At 46.7% G+C, this 17,301-nt stretch overlaps 1 protein-coding gene across 2 annotated transcripts in view; it reads left to right on the forward strand.

The window, feature by feature from the left end:
* Nucleotides 1–570: 570 nt before the first annotated feature.
* LETM1 (leucine zipper and EF-hand containing transmembrane protein 1) overlaps nt 571–17,301 on the forward strand; it is a 39,922-nt gene continuing 23,191 nt past the window's right edge. Inside the window, exons 1-7 of one of the 2 annotated variants that reach the window (XM_077280193.1) lie at nt 571–844; nt 2,026–2,083; nt 3,542–3,998; nt 9,504–9,647; nt 9,758–9,895; nt 13,411–13,614; nt 15,744–15,863. In XM_077280193.1, coding sequence (XP_077136308.1) covers nt 754–844; nt 2,026–2,083; nt 3,542–3,998; nt 9,504–9,647; nt 9,758–9,895; nt 13,411–13,614; nt 15,744–15,863 — 1,212 coding nt within the window. In that variant the 5' untranslated portion in view covers nt 571–753. The remainder of the gene's footprint in view (nt 845–2,025; nt 2,084–3,541; nt 3,999–9,503; nt 9,648–9,757; nt 9,896–13,410; nt 13,615–15,743; nt 15,864–17,301) is intronic. The other variant, XM_077280192.1, reaches the window with a different exon arrangement.

Here is a 17,301-nt window from a genome sequence, read left to right on the forward strand (position 1 = left end):
AATAGGCTGGGTCATGAAGGGGTTAAACTATATGTAAAAAATAGCATGAAAATAAATAAAAAAATGAAAATAATTTAAAAAGTTTTTAAAATTATGTATAAAAAAAATAACGAATTTAAGGCCACATTCACACTAGCAGTATTTGTAAGCCAAAACCAGGAGAGGAACAATTAGAGGAAAAGTATAATAGAAACATCTGCTCCACTTCTGTAGTTATCACCCACTCCTGGTTTTGGCTACAAATACTGAGGTAAAATACTGACCAAATACTGCTAGTGTGAACAATGACGGTGATGGAAGAAGGGGAAAGAAACAGTCTGCAAACACAGGAGATGGGGAAAAAAATGAGAAGGTGCCCGCAGCGCGGTGCCTCATGGGTAACATCCTGTGACCCTTTCCCTCATGCACCAATAATCCGCAATGTCACAGCGCCCGGCTCTGCCCATTACCAAAATGGCCGCTGATTATCGTTTGCGAGCGATTGCGTCATCCCCACCCAGAGCAGGGTCACGTGCCCCGGCCCGAGCTCCTCAGGAAAGCTGAATCCAAAATGGCCTCCGCAGCACGCGCCAGACGCTATATCACGTGCCGTTACGTCATCGCGCGAGCTCCGCCTCGACAACCGGCAATTGTGTCTGCGCATGCTCAGAGAGGAGCCTTGAGGTGGGGATTCTGTTCTGGCAGCAGGACATGGGGCAACATTCATCCAGGACTCATCCCCGGGACTGATCTGTGACCGCCCGCCCTGACAGCATGGCCGCCCTGCTGGTGAGAGGCTGCGTGCCCAAGTCCTGCTGGGGAGCCCGCAGCCCGGCGCTGTGGACGCGGGGAGACGCCGGCAGAGGTGAGGAGGAGGAGGAGGCCTGGCAGCCGCACACAGTGTCACACACAGTGTCACACACACAGGCCGGGCCCATAGACATGCCATGTATCTATTTTTAATATTTAAAGGGATTGTCCACCTTCTGAGAGGACTAGCATTAGTTTTTTTTTCTGCATATAAAACTTTGATCATTATGTAGTCTCCAATCAGACTGTCACTGCGAGCTCACTGACACATTCTTAGTTGACTCCTTTTGCAATCAGCGGCTAAAAAGGTCAAAGGGAGCAAAGTTTTTTTTTTTACCACAAAAGTGATGTACAGCCCCAATAAGTAGATAGATAATAATGGTGCCCTGAAATGTGGACTAACCCTCAGCAATAGTTAGAGGTTCACCCCCCAAACTATTATATGTGCATGTAGCTTTATCAAAGACGAGTCCAGTAATACCTGTACGTGGCCGCTCCGTTAGTGAGAAATCAATGACATGCAAATGAGGCTGAAGAGCTAGGGTAGATCTGAAGCCTCTGTCACTCCGGATCTACCCTAGCTCTTCAGCCACGTACAGGTATAACTGGACTCGTCTTTGATAAAGCTACATGCACATATACGGTAAATAATTTTGGGGGGTGAAGATTCCCTTTAAAGGGGTCCCTAGACGAATGACCAGAGGCCGTGTGCGTGCGTGGGTAGGACCCCCGGGGATCACAGACCGCCTGTCCTTTTGCCATCTTGTTACAGCCCCCCCTTTAAGATTAGCCGGAGGATTACTTTGGCTTTCTCTCCACGGCCAGGTTATACAGGAGCCGCATCTACTTACTGGTGGAAACTGGTTCCGCTCTGCTATAACATGAGCTGTGCAGTGTCTCTGGCCTCCCAGTAACTGGTTAGAGCCAGACTGGTGACTGCAGGACCAAAGCGGGAGGTCTTATCCATTTGGGCTGGTGGTTCTAGGCCTGAGCCCGAGAAGTTGGGTGGTCCGATGATGGGGGGCTTCTCCTGCCCTGCATCTTCCAGGAGGGGATTTGCCTTTTCTTTGTCATCCTCGCTCCTGTTGGTCCGTGTCTTGTACGAGCGTGACTGAGCTGCAGTACCGGACACCGCCCACTGAGGAGGGAGGCGCCGCTCCTGCAGAGATGTAGCAGAGCTCATTCTCGCGCAGTAAGTGCCTGATTGCTGATCCGTCTCCTTTTTTTCTTTTCCAGGTCTTTTCTCGGATCGCGTTTGTCTCGGCTGCACTTCCTTACGGCTGATAAATCATCGGTGAGTGTTTTATCTCCCTCCGCGGATGTCTGCCGGTGTATACGACTCCTTGTTGTAGACCTCGTACTCACTGATTCTGGCCCCACCTAATGGTTTATGTGCCATCCCCCCCAAATCCAGATGTCAGAGGTGGTGAGGATTCAACTCACTGATCGTTTAGTTGTCAGAGACAAAAGCGGCTGACAGAGGAGTCTGGCAGCAGCTTATTCCTCCTCTGAGAGCGCCTGCACGCTCAGCTGAGCCGAGCATACATATGTAAGGGTTGTTTCTGGATTTATCCAGCAGACATGTATAGCGTATGGCTATTATGTACACCCCTCATCACATGTAAAGCGCCATGGAAAAAATGGCGCTATAATAATATAATAATAATAATATAATAATAATAATAATAACCACAGCTCTGCAGCAAAGTGCTGGGTCTGCTCTGGGGGTCCGCCACAACGCCCATCAGGTGGCACCCCATATATTCCCACCTGACTGAAGGGGAGCCCTGATAGGTTACGATCCTTCCTCTGGGGGTGTTGTGCTGGTTCTGTGGATTTTTTAAAAGAAAGACCCCATAAATTGTGCAGAGTTAGTGTGGGCTTCCAAACCGTGGCCCCCTTAGTTGTAAAAGTTTTCAGATAATGTTATATAGACTCACCAACTCAGATCTCCACCGCTCCTGGTCTCCGCCGAGAGAAAAACTGGTAGCATCCCATTCTTTAGTCACCTGACCCCTGAAACCGGTGATTGTCTGCAGTGGTCAGATGACTAGGACAGGACTTTAACCCTTCAAGTAGCACGACATCACTTTCATCGGTCATTTGACCACTGCAGCCAATCAGACATCAGCGGTCAGAAGACTGAAGAACAAGATCTCATCAAAGCCGGAGCCTCCCCGGGGGACAGTATTAGCTTTTATTTTTTTCTAATATTTTCCATGTTTAGCCAGACTTTTTCTTACAACCCATTCCTGACCGGATGATTATTCATTTTTTTTCATATCCGGTCCTAGAGCCAAAACGTTTGGTTAATTTTTGTTTTTCATTTTATCCTATATTATATATTTATTATTGGCCTAAAATTTTTTTTGACTTTTTTTAAACCACGTAACGTTTTTATTTTTCTGCCTACGGATCCGAGTGAGGGCTCGTTTTCTGCAGGTCGAGGTGACGTTTTTATTGGTACCGTTTTGGAGTACATTCAAAGTTTAGATCAATTTTTATTCTGTCTTTTTTGGGGAGGAAAGTACGGTGTCCCAAAACAAACAAACAGAAAAAACGAATTTTTATTATTTTTACAACATTTCGTGTACGGGATCTTTAGTTTTACATTTTTCTCAATCAGACTTCTCGGGATATCTCGGGTTGCTGATTTTGGGATACTCCCGGCAGCTGCCCCTTTAATGAATGAGGGAATATTCCTGGTTTTGTCTCTTTGTCCGTTACTTCTCCATGTTTTCTTTCTCACCAGGACGTCTCACTTTCGGAGCTGCACTGCCGCCCGTCCGGTTTACATTTCCCTAAGAGACGGGGATAGCGGCTTCTCACGGACTAATGAACCCGGAAGAACCTACTATAGAGTCCGCGGCTCATCCCCGGCATGGACAGGTGCGGCCGGCGGTCCGGGACCCCACTACGCCTCGCTCCGAGGCTTGCACTCTTCCAGGCCCTTATTCGATGACTCCGTGGTAGAAAAATCCTTAAAGTCCTTGAAGGACAAAAATAAGAAGCTGGAAGAAGGCGGCCCGGTGTACAGCCCCAACACGGAGGTGGAGACGGTGAAGAAGTCTATTGGGCAGAGGGTGCTGGACGAGCTGAAGCACTATTATCACGGCTTCCGGCTTCTCTGGATCGACACCAAAATCGCAGCCCGGATGTTGTGGAACATCCTCAACGGGAGTAACTTATCCCGAAGGGAACGGAGACAGGTAAGAAGGGGACAGTGGGCGACTGCTGCGCTGGGATCGGCCGCCATATTGGATCTGTAAAACGAGCTCTTACATGTGCGTCGGAGACTGATTTATCTGCGTCCCGGCTCGTCCTTTTGCTTCCCTGCGACATGTCTGCACACAGGCGGCTGAGTCACCCGGGAGTAATTCACTAATTGTTCCCAGCAATCTTCAGGACGGGCTGCCAGGCCGCCCCGCTGCCAGCAATTTTTTTTTTTTTTTTTTTTTCCCCCCAGGATGTTTTACAGATAAAAATATTTCAAACTCCTCATATGAACCCCAAAGTGGATTTCCCATATAAATTAATAGTTTTCGGAGTATTTTTTGGAGCAGATCTGTGCAAAAAATTATTACTTGGACAATGTTACCTGTACGCTTGACCCGATCCCTTCCCATTTCATCCCAAACCTCTCCACAGTCTTCATCCCAACTCTAACCCATCTCTTCAACCTATCGCTAACAACTGTTTTCCCCTCAAGCTTTAAACATGCTTCAATCACACCTATCCTCAAAAAGCCCTCTCTTGACCCATCCTCTGTGTATAGCTATCGCCCTATATCACTTCGCCCCTATGCCTCAAAACTACTGGAACAACATGTCCATCTTGAACTGTCCTCCCATCTCTCTTCTTGCTCCCTCTTTGACCGCTTACAATCTGGCTTCCGGTCACACCACTCCACTGAAACTGCCCTAAGTAAGGTCACCAATGACCTATTAACCGCCAAGAGCAAGCGGCACTACTCTATCCTCTTCCTCCTGGACCTGTCGGCTGCCTTTGACACAGTGGACCATTCCCTATTATTACAGACCCTCTCATCCCTTGGCATCACAGACTTGGCCCTATCCTGGATCTCATCATACATAACTGACCGAACATTCAGCGTCTCCCACTCACACACCACCTCCTCACCTCGCCCTCTATCTGTCGGAGTCCTGCAAGGTTCAGTCCTTGGGCCCCTGCTTTTCTCCATTTACACCTTTGGCCTGGGACAGCTCATAGAATCTCATGGCTTTCAGTATCACCTCTATGCTGATGACACACAGATCTACATCTCTGGACCAGATATCACCTCCCTACTAACCAGAATCCCTCAATGTCTGTCCACTATTTCATCCTTCTTCTCCGCTAGATTTCTAAAACTTAACATGGACAAAACAGAATTCATCATCTTTCCCCCATCTCACGCGACCTCCCCAACGAATCTATCCGTTACAGTTAACGGCTGCCCACTCTCCCCAGTCCCACAAGCTCGCTGTCTCGGGGTAATCCTTGACACTGATCTCTACTTCAAACCGCATATCCAAGCCCTTTCCACTTCCTGTCGCCTTCAACTCAAAAATATTTCACGAATCCGTACATTCCTAAACCAAGAATTGCAAAAACCCTAGTCCATGCCCTCATCATCTCCCGCCTCGACTACTGTAACCTGCTCTGTGACCTCTCCTCTAACACTCTCGCACCCCTCCAATCTATTCTAAACTCTGCTGCTCGACTAATCCACCTGTCCCCCGCTATTCTCCGGCCTCTCCCCTCTGTCAATCCCTTCACTGGCTCCCCATTACCCAGAGACTCCAGTACAAAAGCCTAACCATGACGTACAAAGCCATCCACAACCTGTCTCCTCCATACATGTGTGACCTCGTCTCCCGGTACTTTCCTGCACGCAACCTCCGATCCTCACAAGATCTCCTTCTCTACTCCCCTCTTATCTCCTCTTCCCACAATCGCATACAAGATTTCTCTCGCGTATCACCCCTACTGTGGAACCCTCTACCACAACACATCAGACTCTCGCCTACCATCGAAACCTTCAAAAAGAACCTGAAGACCCACCTCTTCCGACAAGCCTACAGCCTGCAGTAAATCACTGATCAACCAAACCGCTGCACGATCAGCTCTATCCTCACCTACTGTATCCTCATCCATCCCTTGTAGATGGTCAGCCCTCGCGGGCAGGGTCCTCACTCCTCCTGTACCAGTTATGACTTGTATTGTTTAAGATTACTGTACCTGTTCTTATGTACACCCCTCCTCACATGTAAAGCGCCATGGAAAAAATGGCATAATATTATTATTATTATTATTATTATTATTAATGTTCACATTTAGTTTTTGAGCAGAAACTTTCAATCCTCCCCAAAAGCTTTTCACTCCAAAATTGCAGCGAAAAGACCCTTAAACAGGTTTTCTGTTACTTAAAGAATGGAACTGTGCTTAACCCTCGCATCCCCTGTCCCTCTGACGCTCCCGACACCCTGGTGACCTTACGCTGCAGCCAGTTTCCTACCCGTGTCCTTGTAGAGACTATGCTGCATACTAAAGTCCTGTGATTACAGCAGCCTCGGCACCGTTACGTCACACTGGCCCAGTGAGTAAAGAGGGGCTGTAAATTGTAAGGCTATGTGCACACGTATTCTGGTCCACTGCGGATTTTTCTGCAGCGGTTTTTCTGCGGATTTCACTGCGGTTTTACAACTGCGGTTTCCTATTGGAGTAGCTGTAAAACCTCTGCAGAATCCGCAGAAAGAAGTGACATGCTGCGGAATGTAAACCGCTGCGTTTCCGCGCGTTTTTTTCCGCAGCATGTGCACAGCATTTTTTGTTTCCCATAGGTTTACATTGAACTGTAAACTCATGGGAAACTGCTGCGGACTCGCAGCTGCGGAAACCCTGCAGATCCGCAGCTTTTTCCGCATCGTGTGCACATACCCTTATGGTGATGTGGTGATACAGCCTGGAAACCCATTTATTATCCTGACTGTGTCCGAGCCATGGGAAGACAGGCCAATGATGGCTGATTTGGCGCGGGCGCAGCTTCAGGCGTCTAATGGTCGCTTACCGGACAGTTTTCTGCTCCTTTGCTTTTCCTTACCTTGTATTGTGCTTGATTCCCAAGGCAGAATTGTGATGGCAGTGGGGGCTCTGGTAATGAGGGGGTTCGCTGGCTAACCTGGGACCTTACAGTACCTTTTGCAGGGATCATTGTAAAGTCGTCCTGGACTAGGACATCGATGTTGTATGGACGCCTGGCGTCTGCACCAGTCGGCTGTTTTCAGGTCTTGCTCCGCATGGTGTATGGAGCAGGAGCCCCCCCCAGTGGTCATTCCTGGGTACCACAACTCTGCTCTTATTAAAGTGAATGGGAGCTGAGCTGCGGACGGTCACTACACAGTGCGTCCCAGCTCTGCACAGTCACCGCAGGACCTGGTTAACAGCTGATTGGTCAGTGTGTTGGGGCTTGGATCAGGTATTGATAAACGATTTTAATAATGGGTCATTGATATCTTAGTTGTGGAAACCCCTTTAAGGAGCTGTCTCATGAGCCGGAGCTCAGACCCAGCTGGGTCCATGCAGTAACTGGAATAGCTTCTGTGACTACAATGATGATGTATGGGAATTCACTCCCATCTGATCCCTCAGTGGTTCGTTCACTTTGCCGTAACAGCTGATTACTGGGGAGGGCACCACCACTGATTGACAGCTGTGTACACTGTGCATAGGCAGAAAGCTGGCAATCAGTGGTGTGGATGGAGTTATACAGGGATCACCATTCAGAGCTCTGCCAGATCTACAGCAGAGAAAACTGTGATTTTATCAAAACTACAGCAAGCAGCCCAGTAAGTGACACATCGCTTTGCCGGGTTGGGGCTTACAGGGACATATTTGAATAATACACGATTACTTGGGATGTGAATACTGTCCTAAGCCTCTTGTTGTTTTAAACTGCCGTCTGTTGTAAAAATTTTATTTTCTGTGCAGGCCTGATCAGCTGACAAATACTACTTGTTAGCACCACATATTACATTGCAGCACGGGAGACGTTTCCCGGCAGCGCCTGATTATTATTATTTATTTATATAGCACTGATGATTCCATGGTGCTGTACATGAGAAAGGGTTACATACAAGTTACAGATATCACTTACAGTAAGCCAACTAACAATGACAGACTGATACAGAGGGGCGATGACCCTGCCCATGTGGGCTTACATTCTACAGGATGGTGGTGGGGAAGGGGACAGTAGGTTGGGGGTTGCAGGAGCTCCGGTGTTGGTGAGGCGGTAGCTTCGGTAGTGATGAGGGGGCAGCGGGGTCAGTGCAGGCTGTAGGCTTTCCTGAAGAGGTGGGTTTTCAGGTTCCGCCTGAAGGATCCGAATATTGTTGATAGTCGGATGTGTTGGGGCAAAGAATTCCAGAGGATGGTGGATATTCTGGAGAAGGTTTGGAGGCGGTTGGGTGAGGAGCGAATAAGTGTGGAGGAGAAAAGGAGGTCTTGGGAGGACCGGAGATTACGTGAGGGAAGATATCGGGAGATTAGGTCAGAGATATATGGAGGAGACAGGTTATGGATGGCTTTGTAGGTCAGTGTTAGTAATGTGAACTGGATACGCTGAGGGAATGGGAGCCAGTGAAGAGATTTGCAGAGGGGGAAGCGAAGGAGTAGCGAGGAAAGAGGTGGATTAGTCGGGCAGCAGAGTTAAGGATGGACTGGAGAGGGGCAAGGGTGTTAGCAGGGAGGCCGCAGAAAAGGATGTTGCAGTAGTCAAGGCGGGAGATGATGAGGGCATGCACAAGAATTTTAGTACATTGAGAGTTAAGGAAATGACGGATTCTGGAGATATTTTTGAGCTGGAGGCGACAGGAGGTGCAGAGAGGTTGGATGTGCGGTTTGAAGGACAGGGCAGAGTCAAAGGTTACTCCGAGGCAGCGGACTTCGGGTACGGGGGAAAGCATGATGTCGTTAATAGTGATAGATAGATCAGGTAAGGAAGATCTATGAGATGGAGGAAAGATGAGGAGTTCAGATTTGTCCACATTGAGTTTGAGGAAGCGAGAGGAGAAGGAGGATATGGCTGATACACTCCGGGATTCTGGACGGCAGAGAGGTGACGTCTGGGCCAGAGAGGTAGATCTGAGTGTCATCAGCATAAAGGTGGTATTGGAATCTATGGGACTTTGTTGTCCCAGGCCAAGTGTATAGATTGAGAAGAGTAGGGGTCCTAGAACAGAGCCTTGGGGGACTCCAACAGAGAGAGGGTGGGATGAGGAGGTAGTGGGAGACGCTGAATGTGTGGTTGGAAAGGTACGAGGAGATCCAGGATAGGGCGAGGTCTTTGCCAAAGGAGGAGAGGATCTGTAGTAAGAGGCAGTGGTCAACTGTGTCGAAGTCAGAGGACAGGTCTAGAAGGAGGAGTATAGAGTATTGTCCGTTAGCTTTGGCTGTAAGTAGGTCGTTAGTGATTTTGGTCAAGTTTGTCTCAGTTGAGTGATGGGGCGGAAACCAGATTGTCGCAGCAGACGTGACCCATGGGCAGCACGAATTGGATACTGAAATGTGTAACTCAGATAGGGCTGATTTGCTGTACAGAGGTGTCTGGCACCCTTTTTCAGTCCGTGGTGTCACCACCTTGGCACAGATGGGTGTGTGTTGTGCGCAGCTCGTGACTCTGATTCTTCACCTCTTTTATCCCGCGTCTCTTCCAGTTCCTGAGGATATGCGCTGACCTCTTCCGGCTGGTCCCCTTCCTCGTCTTCATCATCGTCCCATTCATGGAGTTCCTGCTCCCGGTCGTATTGAAGCTGTTTCCAAATATGCTGCCTTCCACTTTTGAGACCACTTCAAAGAAAGTGAGTATCTAAGCCGGAGGACGGCACCGCTCTGGGATTTAGAGATGAGTCCTCCCAAAACTAGATGTAGGATATTCCTCGTCATATTTGCTGTTTTTCTTGCACCCCAGGAGGAGAGGCTAAAGAAGGAGCTGAGAGTGAAGCTGGAGTTAGCCAAATTCTTGCAAGATACCATTGAGGAGATGGCGCTAAGGAACAAAGCCGCCAAAGGGAACGTGACCGTGGAATTTTCCAACTTTTTTCAGAAGGTATGAGACCCCCCGGTAATGCACTCGTCCTTCTGCTGGTTTCTTCCAACAGTGAGTTTTTGCTGCAAAATTCGCCCCCCCTGTAATATTTCTCATTCTTTGGCATTGCAGTAAGGCTATGTTCACATTTGCGTTGTGCGCCGCAGCGTCGGCGACGCAACGCACAACGCAAATGTGAACGCATGCACAACGCTACGTTTTGCGCCGCATGCGTCCTTTTTTTCATTGATTTTGGACGCAGCAAAAATGCAACTTGCTGCGTCCTCTGCGCCCGGACGCGGGCGCCGCAGTGACGCATGCGGCGCAAAACGCAAGTGCGACACATGTCCATGCGCCCCCATGTTAAATATAGGGGCGCATGATGCATGCGCCGACGCTGCGGCGCCCGACGCTGCGGCGCTGACCGCAAATGTGAACTTAGACTAAGAGATCTGTGTGTTTGTTTAGTAGAAATAAGCAGTGCTCTTATTGTGGATTCTAGCACAAACTATATTACAGAGGGGCATTTATATTGGGGGGGCAAGCAGACACCCGACACATTGTGGACACGCCACCCAGCATTCTGCAACCATGGGTGCCTCCACGAAATCTCGCATCAAGGTGTAACATTTTAACTACTCATAGAAATTTAATGCCTGGGACTAAAATACTGATTCCAGCAAAGGTCTAAGGTTCCTGTACAGCCCCTGATCCCTTCCCCGGAGACGACAAAGACTTTAATTGGTTAAAGGATAACATGAAGAGATGTCCCAATATCTCCCTAGAGCCATCTTCTCACCAGAGGTCTCTGGCTGCTCACGGTTGGGCGAGGTCGGAGACGGTAACATGCTGTGATTGGTAAGGGGGGGTAGATCACTCGATGAAAAGTTCCTGTATCCTCTTTCCTGGTCTGGAGAGGCTGTAAATGGGTTGTCCCTCATACAAATCACAGCCGCCCTCTTTCCCCTTCATACCATTCAAAGAATAGGACAGCGGACACTGGAACTTTTCCTCAGGATAACACTCATCCTTAGCAATCGCACTGTCACACAACATCCTATGAATTGGAAAGAGGGATACAGGAACTTTTCTTCAGGTTGTCACTCTCTCCTCTCTGCCCATTCAGAGTACATGCATGCTCAGACAAACTGTGAGTGCATGTGGGGACCAACATAACAAGCTGAGGGAAAGTAAGCCTGTACAGACCCATGTGGGACAGCTCATGGGACTCTCAGCTACTCGCCGGCCGGTTGGAGCACCAGAGGTCACAGAACTGTGCGGAGAATGAAGAGCCGCCAGCAGCTGACTTCTCTCTCAATGTCCTTTGTCCTTAAGATTAGAAATTATTTCCAGGAAACGATTCTGCCTCTTCAAACCACACCTTACGTAACAGGGTCTTATTAACCATTCGCTGTTTTTGTGTTTTTTTTCCTTTTTAGAAGCTTCGCTTTTTTGTTATGTTGATGGAGTGGTGTGAGGTCTTGTCTTTTGTATGACAAACTGTAGTTTTTATTGGTACCATTTAGGAGTTCTATATGACCTTTTGATCTTTGGATTGCTTTTTTTTTCTTGACGCCATTTAATGGGTTAAATGATTTTGGCAGATGTAGAAGCACCAAATGTGTGTTTTTTTTGTGTTTTTTTTGTTTTTTTATTTGGGGAAAAAAAAAGCAGTTAATTATTTTTATTAATATTTTTTAAACTTTTTTGTTACATTTTTCACTTTATTCTGACCTTTGGCCCAGAGTGTAACTAGGAGTCCCATCTTATATGTACCGTATATACTCGAGTATAAGCCAAGATTTTCAGCCCATTTTTTTGGGCTCAAAGTCCCCCTCTCGGCTTATACTTGAGTCATACCCAGAGGTTGGCAGGGGAGGGAAACCGGGGGTCTTATACTCACCTGCTCCTGGCGCTGTCCCTGGTTCCCCGGCGCCTCAGCTTCTTCCTGTACTGAGCGGTCACATGTTACCGCTCATTACAGTAATAAATATGCGGCTCCACCTCCAATAGACGTGGAGCCGCATATTCATTACTGTAATGAGCGGTAACGGTGACCGCTCAGTACAAGTAGAAGCAGGAGCGCTGGGGAAGCAGGGACTGCACCGCGCCAGGAGCAGGTGAGTATAACGGGGAGGGGAGCACAGCGCTGAGCGATATTCACCTGCTCCCCGTTCCAGCTGCCGCTCCGTCTTCAGCGTCTTCTGCAGTGACGCTCAGGTCAGAGGGCGCGGTGACGTGGTTAGTGCGCGCCCTCTGTCTGAACATCAGTGCAGAAGACCCTGAGGATGGTGCGGCACCGGAACAAAGTCAGGTGAATATTGAAAGTGTCGTTGGGCCTGAGCGTTTGTGCAGCACTATATAGGGCAAGTGTCTGTATGGGGCCATAATCAACGTTTGTGCAGCACTGTATGGGGCAAGTGTCTATATGGAGCATCTTACGGGGCCATAATTAACGTTTGTGGAGCATTATATGGGGCAAGTGTCTGTATGGAGCATCTTATGGGGCCATAATCAACATTTGTGCAGAATTATATTGGGCAAATGTGTCTATGGAGCATCTTATGGGGCCATTATTAACCTTTATGCAGGATTATATGGGGCATATTTTAACATGGAGCATCTTATGGGGCCCATCATAAACTTTATGGATCATTATATGGGGCTCCTGATTCAATATGGATATTCAAAAACACTTACCCTACTGATGTCTCAATTAATTTTACTTTTATTGGTATCTATTTTTACTTTTGACATTTACCGGTAGCTGCTGCATTTCTCACCCTAGGCTTATACTCGAGTCATTAAGTTTTCCCAGTTTTTTGTGGCAAAATTAGGGGGGTCGGCTTATACTCGGGTCGGCTTATACTTGAGTATATACGGTACTTACTTTCCCTCAGCTTGTTATGTGCATTAGATAGCCATCAGCGAATTGCCATTTCTGCTCATCGACCACATGCATGCACAGTTTAGCTGAGCATGCATGTATCCTGAAAGGCCAGAGAGGAGAAAGCAGCTGCCATATGCCCCTGCCGGCAGCTTTTCTCCCCTGAGAGCAGAAGAATTAGTCATCAACCCTTTTTATGTAAGTTTCTCTAGGGGTCTTTTACCGGTGAGGCTGACAGGGGCATTTAAGTGATGTCATGGCTAGCTAGCTCCAGTCGCTGCTGTTGGAGGCCTTGTGTGGAGCGGTCTCAGCTCTTCTGCCCACTCCTTACACCCACTCGGTCTTCAGGAGTAATTTTTACCTCTGTGGAGCTGGATAACACCCGCTTCTTACGACTGTTAGTTCGGCCGATGGCTACCTCTCCTGATCTCCCCGCCCCAATACACGTGCACCCTCAATTTTGTTGAGCGTGCATGTCCTCAGAGTCTTTCCTGAGAATGGTGTATGAGAAAGCCACACCTGTAGGAGTGTGATGTGTGACCCACAGGGCTGTCGTTCCCCCCCCACCCCCAACGTCCCTTTTCCCTCCTTACAGCCTGGCACCTGAGAGCGCTGCAGTTTAAGGTAACATCTATCCTGGTACTTCCAGATCCGAAGCTCCGGCGAGAGGCCCAGTAACGAAGAGATCGTACGCTTCTCCAAGCTGTTTGAGGACGAGCTGACCCTCGATAACATGATGCGGCCGCAGCTGGTGGCTCTGTGTAAACTTCTGGAGCTGCAGTCCATAGGGACCAATAACTTCCTCCGCTTTCAGCTGACCATGAAGCTGCGGACTATTAAAGCAGATGACAAGGTGAGTGACGCGCGTCACAGGCTCAACATCCTTCTCGGAGGATCCAGCCACGTAGGAGTTCGCTGGCTTGAAAAAAATGCAACTTATTTTTTTAGAAAGTCAATTGATGATTCGGCCCCAAACACCAGGAAACCCCTAAGCCCACCCACAAAGTAATAAAAAAAAAAAAAAAAACACTCTCATAAATTAGACCTTAAATGAGACTCCAAAGAAAAATTTCACATAAATCGATAACAATAGCCACAAATGCAATAATGAATGGTGAACCATTCGGAAAAACACTGAAAACCAAAACACCGAATTTATGGCCCAAAAGGAAGAAATGTAGAGCAAATAGTGAAGGGATAAAAATAAGTTTTATTAGAAAAGAATGGTATACAGCAGCACAACGTGCAAAAAGATGTCCGCCTTTCAGAACGTGTCCTTCAAGTTGGACAGCGTCCCGAAACGCACGTCGGGGTGTGTGCTGAACTTGAATGAAAGACAATAATTAATACACAGGATAAAATTGTATATAAAAAAAAAAAAAGCAGACCCCTAGATGGAAATATCAAGATCAAGACTGGATGACATGTATGTTCATTGCCTGGAAACAAGAGGGGGTGGGTGGTGTGTCCCACAAAGAAGGATAAGTGTCAGCTAGAGAATCGGCTAAGGCAGACTACTGCAAAATCGGATAAAGTATGTGAATAAATAGTTGCTAAAAAAAAACAACCTGAAGTGTAAAGATGGGCATTACCTACTGCAAACCAATAATATGTGCTAGTGTATAAATCATTGTGGAGATCCACCTAAAACTAGAATAGTGTAGATGCATTCAAACAATTGCTGGGTAAAGAGCCTCTGTGTGTGACCTAAATGAAAAAAATAATGTGAGTAGAGGAGTGAAACACTGGGGGTAGTCATATGTGCATACACATGGGCAGAACAAGGCAGGCGAATGTTCACAATGAGTAATGCAAAGTGTATAGACAGGCAACAGGAAATTACCTGGGTGGTCCAAGTGCGACGTGCACACCCGACGCGCGTTTTGGGACGTATCCTTCAACCCCCTGACGAAGGAGCATACATGTCATCCAGTCTTGATCTGATGAATCCTATGAACACCTATATCCTTATCTATCATAAGACATATATGAAACGGTACCTTTCAACATTGTGGTCCGGTTTTTTTTTTTAATATAATTTTATCCTGTGTATGAATTATTGTCTTTAATTCAAGTGCGGCGCACACCCCGACGCGCGTTTCAGAACGTCCTTGAATCCCTGTATTTTTTTTAAGGTATTTTTATCCCTTCACTATTCTACATTTCTTCATTTTGGGCCATATGTTCGGTTTTCTCCCTTTTGGTTTTCAGGGTCTAGACGGGGCACAAATCATGAATGATCTTTTTTTTTCCGGGACATTTTGCACCATAATTTTGGGGCATTTGAGAGTCCATCTTCCCCAGTTTTTTTTTTTTTTTTCTCTAGCATTAGAAACCTTTTTTGCTTTTTAGACACCACCCAAGAACCACATTTACCACCTGATGATAAAAGTAAGACCACTGGTCTACCAGCTGTAATTTCAAGTGATCTTGGCATAAAAGGACAATTTTAAACGGGGAAAAAAAAGTTTTATTTCTTTTATATATCAATATAAAGGAACTTTGATAGTTGGTATGAAAATGTAGCTTTCCTATGGATGTTTAAATGTACTTTCTAGATTTGAAAGAACTCCAAATAATACTAAAACGTGCTTTACTCACCCTCCTTGGGTCCAGCTCAGAGTTTTCACTGCGGCTCCCAGTATGTGATATTGCATGCAGTGTTGAAGGCATACAAAACCTACAAGAAACAGTGTTGATGGCATGTAGCTGGCCCTGTTGCCAATTTGGTGAGTTCAGTTGTTGGTTGCATCGTGACCTCACCGCTGCAGACAATCACTGGGAGCAGCGAAAGAGACTAGATGCCGGACCCAGGGAGGGCGAGTGAAGAACATGTCTTTTCTTTTTAAACAAACTTGAACTCAGAGGAAGTGGGCAGTGGTTTTCTGAAACTGTAAATTCCCAAATCGGAAGAAAAATAGAAACCTCGGTCCGTCCGTGAAACGCTTGTTGTTAGTTGCTTTGTGTTCTTTTCCATGGCAGCTGATCGCAGAGGAAGGGGTGGACTCGCTGAATGTTAAGGAATTGCAGGCCGCGTGCCGGGCCAGAGGAATGAGAGCGCTCGGCGTCACGGAGGAACGGTTACGAGAGCAGCTGAAACAGGTCAGAGACTGCTGCAAAGCCTCGTTCATTGGGGGCACAAAAAAGTAAAAAAAAATAATTTAAAAGTCCTTATTCTTAGTTTTCACTTAATAGGTGCGACATGCCGGGGGGAAGTGGGGCATGAACGGTAGTGTAATTGGATGGGTGATGCTTTAACCCCTTCACCCCCAAGGGTGGTTTGCACGTTAATGACCGGGCCAATTTTTACAATTCTGACCACTGTCCCTTTATGAGGCTATAACTCTGGAACGCTTTGACGGATCTTGGCGATTCTGACATTGTTTTCTCGTGACATATTGTACTTCATGTTAGTGGTAAAATTTATTCGATATAACTTGCGTTTATTTGTGAAAAAAATGGAAATTTGGCGAAAATTTTGAAAATTTTGCAATTTTCCAACTTTGAATTTTTATGCCCTTAAATCACAGACATATGTCACGCAAAATACTTAATAAGTAACCTTTCCCACATGTCTACTTTACATCAGTACAATTTTGGAACCAAAATTTTTTTTTGTGACGGAGTTATAAGGGTTAAAAGTTGACCAGCAATTTCTCATTTTTACAACACCATTTTTTTTTTAGGGACCACATCTCATTTGAAGTCATTTTGAGGGGTCTATATGATAGAAAATACTCAAGTGTGACACCATTCTAAAAACTGCACCCCTCAAGGTGCTCAAAACCACATTCAAGAAGTTTATTAACCCTTCAGGTGTTTCACAGGAATTTTTGGAATGTTTAAATAAAAATGAACATTTAACTTTTTTTCACACAAAATTTATTTCAGCTCCAATTTGTTTTATTTTACCAAGGGTAACAGGAGAAAATGGACCCCCAAAGTTGTTGTACAATTTGTCCTGAGTACGCTGATACCCCATATGTGGGGGTAGACCACTGTTTGGGCGTATGGCAGAGCTCGGAAGGAAAGGAGCGCCATTTGACTTTTCAATGCAAAATTGACTGGAATTGAGATGGGACGCCATGTTGCGTTTGGAGAGCCCCTGATGTGCCTAAACACTGAAACCCCCTACAAGTGACACCATTTTGGAAAGTAGACCCCCTAAGGAACTTATCTTGATGTGTGGTGAGCACTTTGACCCACCAAGTGCTTCACAGAAGTTTATAATGCAGAGCCGTAAAAATAAAAAATCATATTTTTTTCACAAAAATGATCTTTTCGCCCCCAATTTTTTATTTTCCCAAGGGTAAGAGAAGAAATTGGACCCCAAAAAATGTTGTGCAATTTGTCCTGAGTACGATGATACCCCATATGTGGGTGTAAACCATTGTTTGGGCGCATGGCAGAGCTTGGAAGGGAAGGAGCGCCATTTGACTTTTCAATGCAAAATTGACTGGAATTGAGATGGGACGCCATGTTGCGTTTGGAGAGCCCCTGATGTGCCTAAACACTGAAACCCCCTACAAGTGACACCATT

The sequence above is a fragment of the Ranitomeya variabilis genome, chromosome 1 (assembly GCF_051348905.1).
Source record: "Ranitomeya variabilis isolate aRanVar5 chromosome 1, aRanVar5.hap1, whole genome shotgun sequence".
Lineage (NCBI taxonomy): Eukaryota > Metazoa > Chordata > Amphibia > Anura > Dendrobatidae > Ranitomeya > Ranitomeya variabilis.